At 43.9% G+C, this 13,761-nt stretch overlaps 1 protein-coding gene across 6 annotated transcripts in view; it reads right to left on the reverse strand.

Moving 5' to 3' along the window:
• Nucleotides 1-13,761, reverse strand: part of kif21b (kinesin family member 21B) — a 55,356-nt gene that overhangs the window by 19,089 nt on the left and 22,506 nt on the right. For 5 of the 6 annotated variants that reach the window (XM_035631370.2, XM_035631371.2, XM_035631368.2 and 2 more), the window contains exons 4-26: nucleotides 13,439-13,588; nucleotides 12,258-12,392; nucleotides 11,938-12,117; nucleotides 11,475-11,590; nucleotides 11,094-11,289; nucleotides 9,782-9,971; nucleotides 9,529-9,592; nucleotides 8,317-8,583; nucleotides 7,466-7,580; nucleotides 7,242-7,380; nucleotides 6,820-7,008; nucleotides 6,534-6,733; nucleotides 6,349-6,456; nucleotides 5,444-5,760; nucleotides 5,023-5,200; nucleotides 4,432-4,635; nucleotides 4,202-4,303; nucleotides 3,460-3,625; nucleotides 2,972-3,032; nucleotides 2,735-2,792; nucleotides 1,896-2,140; nucleotides 1,147-1,215; nucleotides 878-988 (exon numbers count right to left, since the gene is read on the reverse strand). In XM_035631370.2, the coding sequence (XP_035487263.2) occupies nucleotides 878-988; nucleotides 1,147-1,215; nucleotides 1,896-2,140; nucleotides 2,735-2,792; nucleotides 2,972-3,032; nucleotides 3,460-3,625; nucleotides 4,202-4,303; nucleotides 4,432-4,635; nucleotides 5,023-5,200; nucleotides 5,444-5,760; nucleotides 6,349-6,456; nucleotides 6,534-6,733; nucleotides 6,820-7,008; nucleotides 7,242-7,380; nucleotides 7,466-7,580; nucleotides 8,317-8,583; nucleotides 9,529-9,592; nucleotides 9,782-9,971; nucleotides 11,094-11,289; nucleotides 11,475-11,590; nucleotides 11,938-12,117; nucleotides 12,258-12,392; nucleotides 13,439-13,588 (3,560 nt within the window). The remainder of the gene's footprint in view (nucleotides 1-877; nucleotides 989-1,146; nucleotides 1,216-1,895; nucleotides 2,141-2,734; nucleotides 2,793-2,971; nucleotides 3,033-3,459; nucleotides 3,626-4,201; nucleotides 4,304-4,431; nucleotides 4,636-5,022; nucleotides 5,201-5,443; nucleotides 5,761-6,348; nucleotides 6,457-6,533; nucleotides 6,734-6,819; nucleotides 7,009-7,241; nucleotides 7,381-7,465; nucleotides 7,581-8,316; nucleotides 8,584-9,528; nucleotides 9,593-9,781; nucleotides 9,972-11,093; nucleotides 11,290-11,474; nucleotides 11,591-11,937; nucleotides 12,118-12,257; nucleotides 12,393-13,438; nucleotides 13,589-13,761) is intronic. The other variant, XM_035631369.2, reaches the window with a different exon arrangement.

Consider the following 13,761-nt stretch of genomic DNA (forward strand, 5'->3'; position numbering starts at 1 on the left):
CAATTGCAGTTTAAGATGCCAATAGCAATTGTTTACCTTTATGGAAACAGGGTGAGAGTAGGGCTGCAACTAACGATTATTTTCCTAATCAATTAATTTTTCAATTATTTCCTCGATTAATTGATTAGTTGTTTGGTCCATAAAATGGTGAAAAATGTCGATAGTGTTTCCCAAACCCCAAGATGATGGGTTTTTTTGTCCACACACCAAAGACATTCAGTCTACTGTCATACAGGAGCAAAGACACCACAACATATTCATATTTAAGAAGCTAAAATCAGAAAATCTTGACTTTTGCATTTGTTTCCTAGTAAATCCTATGTATGGATTGGGAAAAGGGAAAATACACTTTGTTGATAGTGTTGCTAAATTCTGCTCTGGGTAGCCTGGGTGATTGGGTCTTCGATGTTTCTTGAGAGCATTTAACACCTGGATTCAGTGCATGTTTGTACCTCCTGTCCCCCCAGGGTATACACTGCCAGGTGAAAATACTTTTTGTCTAAGGGTGGGAATCATTTGAAGAGAAACATTTGTAATGGCAGTTTGAGGAGGCTCATCTACACCACAGACAAAAGCACTGTTCCCTCAAAAGGCCTGACCTTCGATCTACGGAGCCTGTAAAGACCTTAAACACATGGAAGAGAACAGAAGAAAAGAAAGGTACAAGATGCAACTGAATTGATCGGATGTGTGGGGTGTAGTGTGTGGAGAAAAGGTGTGTGTGTGTGTGTGTGTGTGTGTGTGTGTGTGTGTGTATGTGTGTGTGTGTGTGTGTGTGTGTGTGTGTGTGTGTGTGTGTGTGTGTGTGTGTGTGTGTGTGTGTGTGTGTGTGTGTGTGTGTGTTTTTGTTTGCGCCCGTGTGCAGGAGTGTACTCACTTGTCCAGAGCAGAACCTTGGGTTTGGGTGCTGGTGAGCCGTGAGAAGACGTTGCGGTCGTTCCTAGTCCTCAGAGGAGGGGAGGAGGGAGGAGTATAGCCATCAGTAGGCCTGATATGGGACGGGAGGTTGAGGGAGGTCAGGAATGAGGAAGGAAAATAAGATTTCAGATGGACAGAGTAAGTCAACAATGGAAGTAAATAGCATCACGCAGCCAAACATTGCATCAAATTGCCCAAAAGTAGCTTAATTTCAAGCATTACATGTACCTGTATGCACGGTCGTAAGATTTCCTCCTTGTTATAGGGGAAGTTTCATAACCCCGAGACTGCCTGGGACTGACACACAAAAACACACAAGCAGATTTTCAAAAAAAGTGCAAAAGAATGATACACGCAAAAAAAACTGTTGGGAATCAAGGGTTTTCTACAATTGGTATTTCCAGCAGACTAAAGCAGCTGACTCCCCTAAGGCAGCTTTATAACCTAGAAAAATGACAGGTCTCTTGCAGGTTTCCAGTGGTTGTTAGTTTGGAAATGTGCAGTAGCATTTTCATAAATCTTGTGTCCATTATCAGGGGAAATAATGTAAAAAAGATCTTTTTCACTCCAGACGATATATTTGTGACTTTCCACAGGGGTGTTTACTTAAGGTCATGCAATTATCCCCATGTTTCTATACTACTTATTTATTTCAGTGACATGTTTTATGCTTACTTTGATTGTGTCCTTGGGCAAGAAACTTTGGTGGTCGATAAGACTAGAAAATATCTATATAAGGTAGGTAATGGACAAAAAAAGGTTGGAGATCTCTGCAGAGAGCGCTCCATCCTCTGCAATGCTGCAGTAATCATCACTTGTGAAGTGTTGTCATGATGCAATGTTGCTAAAATACAAGAGCCACGCCTCCCGATAATCCCCCCTTCCTGGTAACACGAGTGAGACCACATGAGTGGTCAGCATAATCTCAGCAGTCATTATTTTATACCACTATAGATCAAATATAGTTCATGACTTACAAGGTGTGTCCCCTGATGGGCAGGCTGATGGTGCGGGATGCCCTGTCCCTGTGGAAGGGGTCTCGTACGGACAGGCTGAGCGCCAGACTCCCCGTCACCAGACTCAGCCCATCCTCCTGGATGTCGGTCAGGGACGCCAGAGATTTGGTGATGTGCTGCTGCTTGCTGCCCGATGAGGGATCCAGGATGGGGCCCAGATACTCTGCGGACACCGCCTTCATCTGAGCCGACAGACGAGGCTCCATCTGGAGGAAAAATGTGCATCATTTGTTTTACCAGGAAGAGAGAATGAAATGGGAAAGAAGAAGAACAGTGGGATAGGAAACTGGAAAAATAAGGATAAAGATAAAGCCTGAATTTAATTAAGGCACAGGAGGAAATTAAGATACAGCCAGAACATATTCAGCTGGGAAAAGGGCAAAGAGAATATGAAAACGATAGAGCCAGCAACCTAGAGAAGAGAATGCTGCTATTTTAGAGTCAAAAGAAGGCTACATGTAGGGAAAAATAACGGAAAAACATAATAAAGAAAAGAGGACACGGCATTAACCAGAAAAGAAGAGGGATAGGTTTCATTAAGGGCTTCTTCCCCTATTTTAAGTGTTTGCCTATACTGCCACCCTATGGTTGCAACCAGGAAAAGCATCTACTCTAACAAACTGAGGTGAGTATTGTGACAGCAAAAATGAGGGAAAGTGTTCAGTACAGCAGAAACATTAACATCATATAACAACATGCCGCGTTATTGTGATTCATAAAGGCCTGACTCGAAACATGATCCACCTGATGTCTTCAGCAGCGACACTAAAGTAACAGCTGCAAACTTAAATGACACAAACCTGATGAACCTTTGTCTTGAAATCATCTTGGCTGTTGGATTCTTTCATTTGAGATACACTGCAGGAAGAGAGAAAAGGTAAATATACACAACAACACAGAGACACATATTTCAGATAAAATGTCTTTTGGATAAACTTTATGTAAGATGTTTTTATTAAATAACTACACATCAGTGTATTATATAAAAAATGAGGTGGATGTTGTTTTTCGAGGGAGAGCAGACTGTAAAGTCTCACCTGCTGTCAGAGGCTTGGCTGAACTCAGAAGGCTCCTCGTCTGTGCTGGCATAACCATTTTCTGGAAGCATATAAAACACACAAGTTGTAAAGCCTGCAGTACATCACACTCTGCCGAATTTCCTCATTGTGGGACGAATAAAGGTATATCTTAATCTACCTCTCGTCCTGTCTGTAGGTGCAACAACCTTCTCTTCTAGCAAATTTTCCAATTTGGTATCTTTCACTACAATTTTAAATTTTAATATTTTCTATAAAGCAAAACTCATAATTTTCAGTGTTGTTTTGTGTTCACCTGCATTAAAACATTGCTGGGAGGCAGCACAAGGAAAAGAGCCAAAACAAGTCGATTGATTGAAATTTTATTTTGAACTGTATTTTATCCCCATCCCAAAACGATGCTCAAATGGTCACATGTTGTTTTGTGCGCAACAACACAAACCAAAAGGGAAAGAGGGATAGAAACACACACAAAAAGCTCTCCTCACCCTGCTGTACATTGTGGATGAGAGCCTGGAGCTCAGGGATGTACTCTGCCTTTTCTCGCAGGGCATCAAGGATCATGTGATTGTGGGACGAGCCAATCACATCTGTCTGTCTCAGCTGTCCTTCCAGCAGTCTGATCTGGGCCTCCTTTTGAGCCACCAGCAGACTCTGCAAACACACACACACACACACACACACACACACACACACACACACACACACACACACACACACACACACACACACACACACACACACACACACACACACACACACACACACACACACACACACACACACACACACACACACACACACACACACACACACACACACACATGATGATGCACAGATACAATAGAGTAACACTAACTTTTTGCCTGGGTTTTTAAAATGCAACAGGGAATGAGACTTTGTGGTAAATATTATAAATTATTGATCTTTTGCACCAAGAAAATCCCCTGACAATGTCATGCAGTACACAGAGACACCAGTAGATGACACAGCAACCATTATTCACCACACCTGTACCTCACTCTCCTCTGACACTGAGTTCAGGACATCGCCTTGTCAATAAACATCAATAACATGATTAAATTCGCCGGTAGCATATAACAGTAAAACATTCATTTCAGTTTCATAAATTAAAACAAAACATTGAAGACTGAAAGTAATTACCATCTTTACCATCTTTAATGGTTACAATAGGACAGTATATCAAATGCAATTTTTCTGTTGACTCACCTTGTCTATTGAGGCCTTCAAGAAATGTTCCAGCAGGTGGCGTGCTTCAGCCAAGGAGCAGGAGCTGATCACCACAGAAGTGTCCACCGAGTCCAGCTCATCCTGCAGGGAAACACAAAACCAAGCATCACTTGACGCGTGAGCGCACATGTGTGTTTGCGTTTGTGCATGTGTGCATGTGTGCATGTGTGCGTGTGTGCATGTGTGTCCGTGTGTGTAAATGTTTGCACCTTGGTCTCCTCTATCTGTACAATGGTGGCCTGGCAGTCGGACAGGCTGTCATTGATGTAGTCTATGTTGGCGTTGAGCACCTCAATGTCCTCATTAATTTCCTGAAGGAGGCGGTCCTCTGCTTCTGGCCCCTCCCCATCTGCCATCAGTACCTGCCTTTTGTGTGAGAGTGCTTCCTGTTGGACGGTCAGCTCCTCTCGCTTCTGACTCAGCAAAACACAAATACACACACACAGCAAAAAAGGTCATGATTTTATATATAACATACTATACCTGTAAGGTGAGGAAGGACAATCCTCACTCACCTCAGGTTTCAGTTGTCAACTACTGAGATGACATGAGCCAACAAAGCTGCTGATGTTACATCAAAAACTAGTTCTGATGCTGCAACACTACAGTGCGGCTGTCATTTAGATCCCTTACTTATCACCCATTCTACTGCAGATCGTCTTACAGTGTGTACTGGATTTGGATAATTGTATCACGATACTTTGCCAGAATTTAACAGATAAACTTGGTGAATTACATTTAACTCTGCAACCATCAAACAATGTATCACCCCAGAAACAACTAGCCAGTGACATTCCCACCTTAATTAAACGATCCATATCAGCTTCCATGTTAGCGATGGTCATCCTCTGCATGACAATGTCCGTAATGCGACGCTCGAGGGCTTGCCATTTCTGACGGGCTGACTTGGAGAAGCTGGCTCTGGCTGTTGTTCCAACGCTGCCCGGGCCTGCGGGTTTCCGCTGCATCTTCTTCCTGCTGTTTGGAAGAGACAAGGAGATGGGAGAGGTGATGAGAGATGGAGATCAGCAGCCATTTGTGCTTTGAAAATGTGATGTAATGAAATTCACTTTTTCACAATTTCACAGACTCTACTCTGACTTGCTTCACACCACCACAAGTCCACAGCTCATGTGCTGCATGGTTAACTGACCAGTGAATACAGTGTGACATAGTGTCATTAATCAAAGTGTTAATAAAATGGATCCCAGCCCGCCTTACCCGATGACCCTGGTTCCATCAATGCTTCCCTCGCTCTCTCCTAGGTATCCGAATGCATTGTTCTTGTTGTTCCACTGTCTCACCAGCCCGCTCACAGTCCTCCCAGTGTCAGGCTCAGAGCTGCTCGCTGTAGTGCTGGCTGATAACTCAGCTCCAGAGTCCGTTCCCAGAGAGGCCTTGTTCCAGCGGGCCACGCGTCCAGCCACACGCTCTGACATAGGTTTGGCCAGGCGCCGCAGGGCCGTCACCTCCTGGGTCTTCCTGCGTAGCACCAGCTCCTGCTGCCGCTTCTGAGACTCCAGCGCTCGAATCTGGTACTGATGGACAAGAGGAAGAGGGAGGGACACACACAGGTCTTTAATATGTTTAACAACTAGTCAACTTAATCTGCATTTCGTATTTCTGTTCGCACGCCGATAAGATTCCTGAGATAAATATAACAGTTTAACATGGTGCTGGTCATGAAAGGGTTTTAAGACTGAAGTTGACACACTAAATAACAGGATTATAAGTGAGCCCTACAGCATGACAGTGTGAATGTTTTCTTGCTGATTAATAAGCGATCAAAAATCTGTGTGGGGCATGTACATTATTCATGAATCAGGTTTTAATGTGCCAGGCTGCCACAGAGATGGGAGACCTGACTGTGCATGTATACACATAAACACATTTATTCACATACATAAGCATTCAACACGGCAACACACATCACTCTAAAACAGAACTGAAACAGCTGACACACAGATTGAACAGGATTATATACAGTATATATAACATTGCTCAATTTTATCTGTGCCTGTGACGTAAGGGACCTTAAACACCAGATGAAAAATGAAATATGTGTGAAACATGTTTATTGGGACTCTGGTATCTGGTTTGCAGTGTAACTGTAACTGCAGGCTGACCTCCTGGCGTCGCTGCTCCTTCTTGAGTTGGGCAATCTCACGGTTCCTCTTCGCATCCACCATCCTCCTCCTCTGCTGATCCTCCTTCATCTGCTTCATCAGCGTCACCTGGAAACAGCACAGTGGTCAGTATTTCCTCTCAAAACGTACGTTTCATCCACACTCTCCTTTCTCCCCGCCTTTACCTTGGCTTTCTTCATCTCGTTGACCTCGGCCTGGAGTTTCTTCAGCTCCCGTTCATACCTCCCCTGGTTTTTGAGAAGACGCGCGTGCTCCTTCTGTGCCGCTTGTAGCTTCAGCAGGTCGCGGTTCATCTCCTTCAGTCGTTTCTCGTACTCCTGCTTGATCCTGTTCGCCTTCTCCTCTGTGAAGTTCTCCATGGACACTGTGGAGCCGTGCAGTAATGTTAATTACCTGTTTTCAGCCTACTTTTGTCATATCAACTACCCAACCAAATCCCATGGTGCTCACTGAGGTTCTGCAGCACACGGTCTCTCTCCAGCTGAGTGTCTCTGATCTTGTTCTGCAGCAGGATGAGTTTTTCCTCATACTGCAGCTTGAGCATCATCAGCCTCCGCTGGCTGTTCTCCAACTCGTCTATCAGCTTCTGTTTGATCTCAATCTCACAGGTCAGGTCAGCCAGGTCCGCCTGGAAGTTAGCTGTCGGTTGTGGGGGGCGAAGGTCAGAAGGTCACATTTTACATTTTTTATGAATTGTCCATTTGTTTATTACAACAAATGTCAAAATTCAGCCACACTCACACATTTGTATTTATTTTTTACTGACATCAGGCCTAAACTGACTCATGTTTCTTTCTAAGGGTCTAAACGGTGTCAAAGTAGGACAACCTGTCAGGAAACAGAATGTGTGGCAGCAGCTGTCAGAAACTCACCTTTCTCATCCGAGTCTGAGTCTGAATCCACCAGGCTCTCATCGCTGTCAAAGCCCTCCTCCTCCTCCCTACCCTCCTCCTCATCCTCCCCCTCATCTTCATCACAGCCACTCTCCTCCTGCAGCGGAGACATGATGTCCTACACACACAAACAGACATTAGACTTTAATCTGATCATCTTGGGGCTTCAAATGCTTATGAGTGTTGACACATTTGTACCGTACCTCAATGTAATTTTCATCTGAATCAATCTCTCCATTCTGTCCGTTCTGTCCGTTCACCCCGTTCTCGTGAGTGTGCAGCTTCACTCGTTTCTTCAGACCTTTCTCCAACTCCGGACTGCAAGGGGAGAGAAAAGCATGTTGGTAAATCCATATTGGAGCTGGAGGTGGAAGAGAATGCACAAAACCACCTGACAGCGGATTTGTCTGATTATGGATATATATATATATATATATATGCACGTATATCCAGTTCACCTACAGCAATACTCCAAATGTTTTTTGTCCATTACACTGTAGATCACTATGTCTCCTTCTGATGAGATGTCACACACACCTACCATCTACCATTAGGGCTTTGGGAGTGCTGCCAAGTGCTTGCAGTAATATCAGCCCCCTGAAGTCGTTAGCAAAGTCTTCTTCAGCTCATATACACTCATCTCGCCCTTTTAACTTTTTATGTTTCATTACCAACTTCATTCTCTCTTTTGCTCCCTCTATTAGAACCATCCGGCTTATCGCCCATCCCCTTTCTAACTTCCCATCTACTTCCATCTCTATCCCATTAAACCTCAATTAGCCTGTTAGGCTGTGTACTCTTCTCTCTCGTGACCCACTGGCGGACTGAATTAGACCTCTTTGTGTTCAAGCCAGTGTTACTACTCAGCACTGGCTGCATTCCAATTCTGTTCAGAAGCTGGCCATCCCAAAGCCCTAAACGACTTGTGATGTGGCTCTTAAGAGAGAAGAGAGAAGCAAGGAGGTGCAAAGAGACAAATGGGCAGGAAACAATATTGTGATCAATTTAATCAATAAGTTACAAAAAGCTGTGATGTTTGGAGATATTTGCATACATAATTATGTTGACATCTTGCAGGCATAATCCGCACCTCATCCTCCTCTGCCTCCTCTCCTTTTTCTTCAGCCTCTCCATGTCCAGCTTGGCTCGGCGTAACACGTCCGTCATCTCGGCCTCCATGGACATGGGGGCTGGGGAGGAACCAGGGGGGTGGCCTGGGGCGGGGCTGAGAGTGGAGGAAGGGAACGGTGAGCGGGTGGAAAGCCGGGCCGCCTGCCGTCGCAATGACTCGTTCATGGCCTCGCTCTCAAGAAGCTTGGTTCTGACAGAGGAGGTGAGAAAGGGACAAAGAGAGATTTTTTTACCCCATTAATGAATTCATGGGTTTTTTTTCGGCTTTATTTTTAGGGAGGGAAAAAGTTGTGATTCTGAAATATAAAACAACCTTCAAACCGACTAATCGCAAAGTAGTTAACATAGCTAGTTCTGATGATTTTCAGTGTAGGAGATTATTAAATAGAAAAAGGATAAACATTCTTCATTTAACAAATGTTAGATTGATACACAATAAAATGAAAATGATTTCAGACATGTACTGAAGTCCAGACAGTGTCCTGAACTTCTCTGGAGGGGCTGTATTTGTATGTCTACAAATGTTGCTCCGGACACTCTCCGGAACTTTTTTCTGCCAGCCCCCTAGTATAATCTCCGGAGAATGTCCAAGTGAGCCCATGTGGGAATACAGCAGGAAAATCCCTGCATGCTCTACCCAGACGCCACAGAATGGAGATTATCCTGCTGTTGTGAATGTGTCTGACTCAGACAATCACCTGCTGTGTTCATCTTATGTGAACGGAAAACTCCGGAGAATGTCCGGACGCAATTCTGCAGAGATTTTGTCTGTAGTTCATGTCTGAAAACAGCTTTAGTCTGGTATGAGACGTTGCATGTCGTATCTTGCTGTCATTGCTGTGAAACAGACAATCCTGAGCCAGTTCCCTAACTTTATTACCTGTTTACTTACAATACAAACAAAAAACTATGTGAGCGTGGACAGTGAACATCCACAGCAACACAGATTACATCACAACGTCTCTATTTGGTAAATATTAACAACAAAAGTAACAAACAAAAAAAATACTGGTGTAACATGGCTTTGGCCACATTTGTTTTGGACTGGATTACTAAACATTTGTGAAATAAGATGACCCAGTTTCAGACTGAGGTTTGATAGTTTCAGTGATGGGGTTGGTTTTTCAATTCTTACCTAACTTCTTCAACCTCTCGGATGTAGTTCTGGATTAAAGCCCCGATCTCCTCATTGCCCTCACCTGGAGGTCAAAGGTTAAAGGAGGCTCAGGTCAAAGAAAGGCCTCAGTGAAATAAGAATGCCGTACTGGAAATAATTGATTTACTTGTAAATACGCAAACATAAAGAAAGATTTAAGACAGTTAACCCAGAAGAAACAGTTCATCGGTGGTGTTTATAGCTTTAAAGAAATCACATCTTTCGCACGTACTTGACTTGGCCAGCAGAGTGCTGACCTCATTGGCCAGCAGGTGTGTCACACGGGTATTGAGGTGGTCTATGGTCTCCTGCATGGCTTTTACCCTGAGGCGCAGTGTGTCATTTTCTCTCTGTAGCATGGCGTTCTCCTGATACAGGTCACTGAACCCCTCTGAGCCATCCTCGCACGCCACACGCTTCCCCTACGCAGAGAAGCAAGGAGTCAGCATGAATAACAACCACCGGGCCATCGAACAACACAAACAGTTAGGGAAATAATTTTGGGGAACAAAAGTCTGACCCGAATTTACTAATCGTAAATCTACACTCATACATATACTTTATTTTGCAGCAAACACAATGCTTAGTGTTTGAACTGAGCAGGTCAGTTGTGTGTGTGTGGCTCTTCAACTATTATTGTACTCTGAATGATTAACGCTGGAAAAATCTTGTTGTGTAAGCTCCGAAACAGAAAGTCACTATTTACTCCAGTCACAGGTCGCAGACGTCATTAGCTCCACCAGTCCAACACGCCATTACTTCCAGACTCCAGTCACATCACATCCCTTATTACCACATCGAGTTCAGGCCGCAGTCCCCTGTCAGAGTCACACATTCACTTCCCTATTGTAATCGCGGTTACCCTCTTAATCGCATAATGCACCGACAATCCAGCGACATGATTGCTCATGTCTTGTTAGCCCAAATGTCAAAGCTGATGAAAAATGGGAAAATTTGCAGAATTTCTTAAATTATTTCCCTCCCTATAACTTGTCACATTACCTTGTGTCATACACCTCTGTTTACTGTCTAATGGTCCATATTAAGTGATGATCACATACAATACATTCAGCTGAAGCATCAATGTACACTGGCATTGCACTGTAAAATGCTGAGGTTGCACCAACTAATCTCCTTCGGACCACTCTTTGCACTATAGTAAAAAAAAAATGAATGGATGTGTGTTCCAGTAATGATCTTTAATTTGATATATTAATAATAAGATGCTGCTGTAGGCATGGCCTCTGCTTTTCCTTTAATACAGTCTACTCTTTCTCCAATTAGGATTGTCTTTTTTCTTCTTATGCTCAGTTTCTATTTTCAGTTCATCCATCTTCCATCCCTCTCTTACAGTCTCATTGCATCAGTTACACTGACAGCCATGTGATAGCTCTCGTCTTCAAACTGCCACTTTTCATTCCTCATCCCCCCCAACATCTTCTCCTCTTCATTTACCCTGAATATCTCTTTCTCGGAGCTCCGCCTTGTCTTTATTTGTTAAAACCTTTTTGCATGTCTCAACCATCAACCTCTCCATCTCTCACCGCTTTGTACTCCATCAGCTCCAGCTGAAGTCGGGCTATCTCAGCGCGCAGGGCATTGATCTGCTGGCTGGTCTTGTCTTGGTTCACCACCACCTTGTTCTTGATGTTTCGGGCACGGTTGGCATACTTCAGTGAGTTCAGCGTTTCCATGAAGTCCCGGTCTGACGGACTGATGCAGGCTATCATCACTGTGAGACTGGAAGGGAAGGATGGAGCTTGCTGGTAACTTTTCATACAGTAACAAAAACTGTTTCATAACAGAAACACATTGAATACTCATTGTGCAAATGTATGGGCCCAACGTGACCAATTCAAAGGTGTGTGTGTGTGTGTGTGTGTGTGTGTGTGTGTGTGTGTGTGTGTGTGTGTGTGAGTGTGTACCTGTTGCCTCCCAATGAATCCTGCAGCAGACGGGTGAGTTTGGAGTCCCTGTAGGGGATGTGCCCTCCCTTCTTGGATTGATCTCCTAAAGCACTGATGACATTTCCCAGGGCCAGCTACGACATACACACACACACACACACACACACACACAAACACACATTGAGAAATTGATCACAAACTAGTATGCTGACATTATAAACTACAGAGCAGAGTTGGCATTGTGTGAGGATGAACACACATCATAAAAGAACTGAGGTAAACTATACGTCATTTTCTTTATTTAAATATTTTCTTTCACACACACACACACACACACACACACACACACACACACACACACACACACACACACACACACACACACACACACACACACACACACACACACACACACACACACACACACACACACACACACACACACACACACACACACATTGTCTACTACTGTCTTTCTCACCAGTCCACAATTAATGGAGATTCCCTCGCGGGCTCTCTCTCCAGTGGCTCCTGTGCGTTTGAGTCTCTCAGAGCCGGCCAGGTCCACAAAGTGAAACTTGGCCATCAGCGTCTCATACTCCGGCTGGGCAATGGGGCCGGAGTCCACACCATTCACCTCCCCGTTCTCCCCTCCTCCGTTCTGCAAGTGGAGGTGGCCAAATAGATTCATCACCTTAAATGCAGCTATGTCTATAATGGCTCTGTTACACATGTCTCTTTCACATCCCAAACAGGTTGTGAATGCGACTGTAAAAAACATCCACTTCACCCCATTCTCACCATTTGCGGCTGCTGGCAGACTCTCATCTGACAGAGGTGGATGGTGAAGATGGCGTGCGAGCGAGAGCTTGTGGCATTCATCTGGGTGCTGGCTGTTGTGCGGGACAGAGCGCCGAGCTTCAGACACTGCAGCAGCTGCAGCAAACACACACACGCACACAATGTGAAGGACATTTGGTCATGGCTTTGTTACTTTTGAATTACAGAAGAGAAAAAAACATTGCATCAACAACCGTGATCACTTCCTGATCTCTGAGAAGAACTCCACACTTGTGTCAGCATCTTTTATGAAAGTGGGAAGCCGCTCATTTAGGTGGCTTTAACCTTTATACAAATATGTTTTTGAGCTGCTTCTTCACAAAAGCTGCCAATAGCAATATCTTTTTTTTACCGTCCACCATTTTATTTCGTTCTCGCCCTCCCTTTCTGTCCCTTGTGACTCCATCACCTGATTTGACATTTACCCTCTTCTTTCCCACAGGAGTGCCCTTCTGCCTCCACTTGTCTCTCAGCAGTCTGAAGTGTTGGGAATGTGACACACGGGTCTTAATGCAACGAAGAGAAAAGAGGCACAACCTGCTTTGCCTCCCCCATTTTCTTCCTTCCTTCCTGCTTTCATTTAACAATTTTCTCCCTAATCTTTCTTGCAACTCTGTGGCCTATTTTGATTAGAGACTTCATAAGTGTCCTTTCTTAATCACCACCTGTCTCCTCTGTTAACCTCTTTGTCACTAGCTTGTCACATCTCCACTAGCAAAATTTCTTCTTGCCCTCTTGACCCCGTCACATACTCCCATCTTGACAACCATTATTCATCCCTGATACATGACTGTATGTGAATAAGCCTCCCATGAAAGCCGGAATTCATATGATGTCAAAAACAAACTTGCCTCAAATCTGGGTTAAAAACATGTTAGTGACTAGACTAGTGCCAAGTCTCTGTGCTGCTCTGAGTCTCAAAAGAGCCCCTCTAAAAAAACTCTTATTTGGACATTCTAGAAAAGCAATTTGAATTTAAAAAGTATTTACAGTCAAAGTCTATTTAAAAATCCAAGCAAACGTAAACTCTGAAAAAGGTCATGTGTTAGTTTGAAAATCAAATCACAAATAATCCAGGTCACAGCCATGCAAGGGTGAAAAACAATATATACAATAATGTTGATGCACACACATGCACCCACCTCTTCCTCTGAGTGTACCAGTCTGGATGTGACTCCACTGGTGTAGATGCTGCCACTTGCGTCCTCGTGGATCTTAATGTTGGACTTCCTGAGTCGACTTTCTGGATCTCTGGCTCCATCAAATAAGTCCAATATCTCTTCATTGTACAACTACAATGACCAAGAGGCACAGACACATTTGAATGCACATTAACACAGAATAACAGAATTTATACATTTTCAATACAAAGACAATACTCCGCTTTACTGATCTATGTTATTCACTATTAAAAGCTTTTTAATTTTAACTTTTGAGAAGATTGTCATGCTCCTTTCTCACAGCG

This window comes from Scophthalmus maximus, chromosome 6, assembly GCF_022379125.1.
Source record: "Scophthalmus maximus strain ysfricsl-2021 chromosome 6, ASM2237912v1, whole genome shotgun sequence".
In the NCBI taxonomy this organism is placed as follows: domain Eukaryota; kingdom Metazoa; phylum Chordata; class Actinopteri; order Pleuronectiformes; family Scophthalmidae; genus Scophthalmus; species Scophthalmus maximus.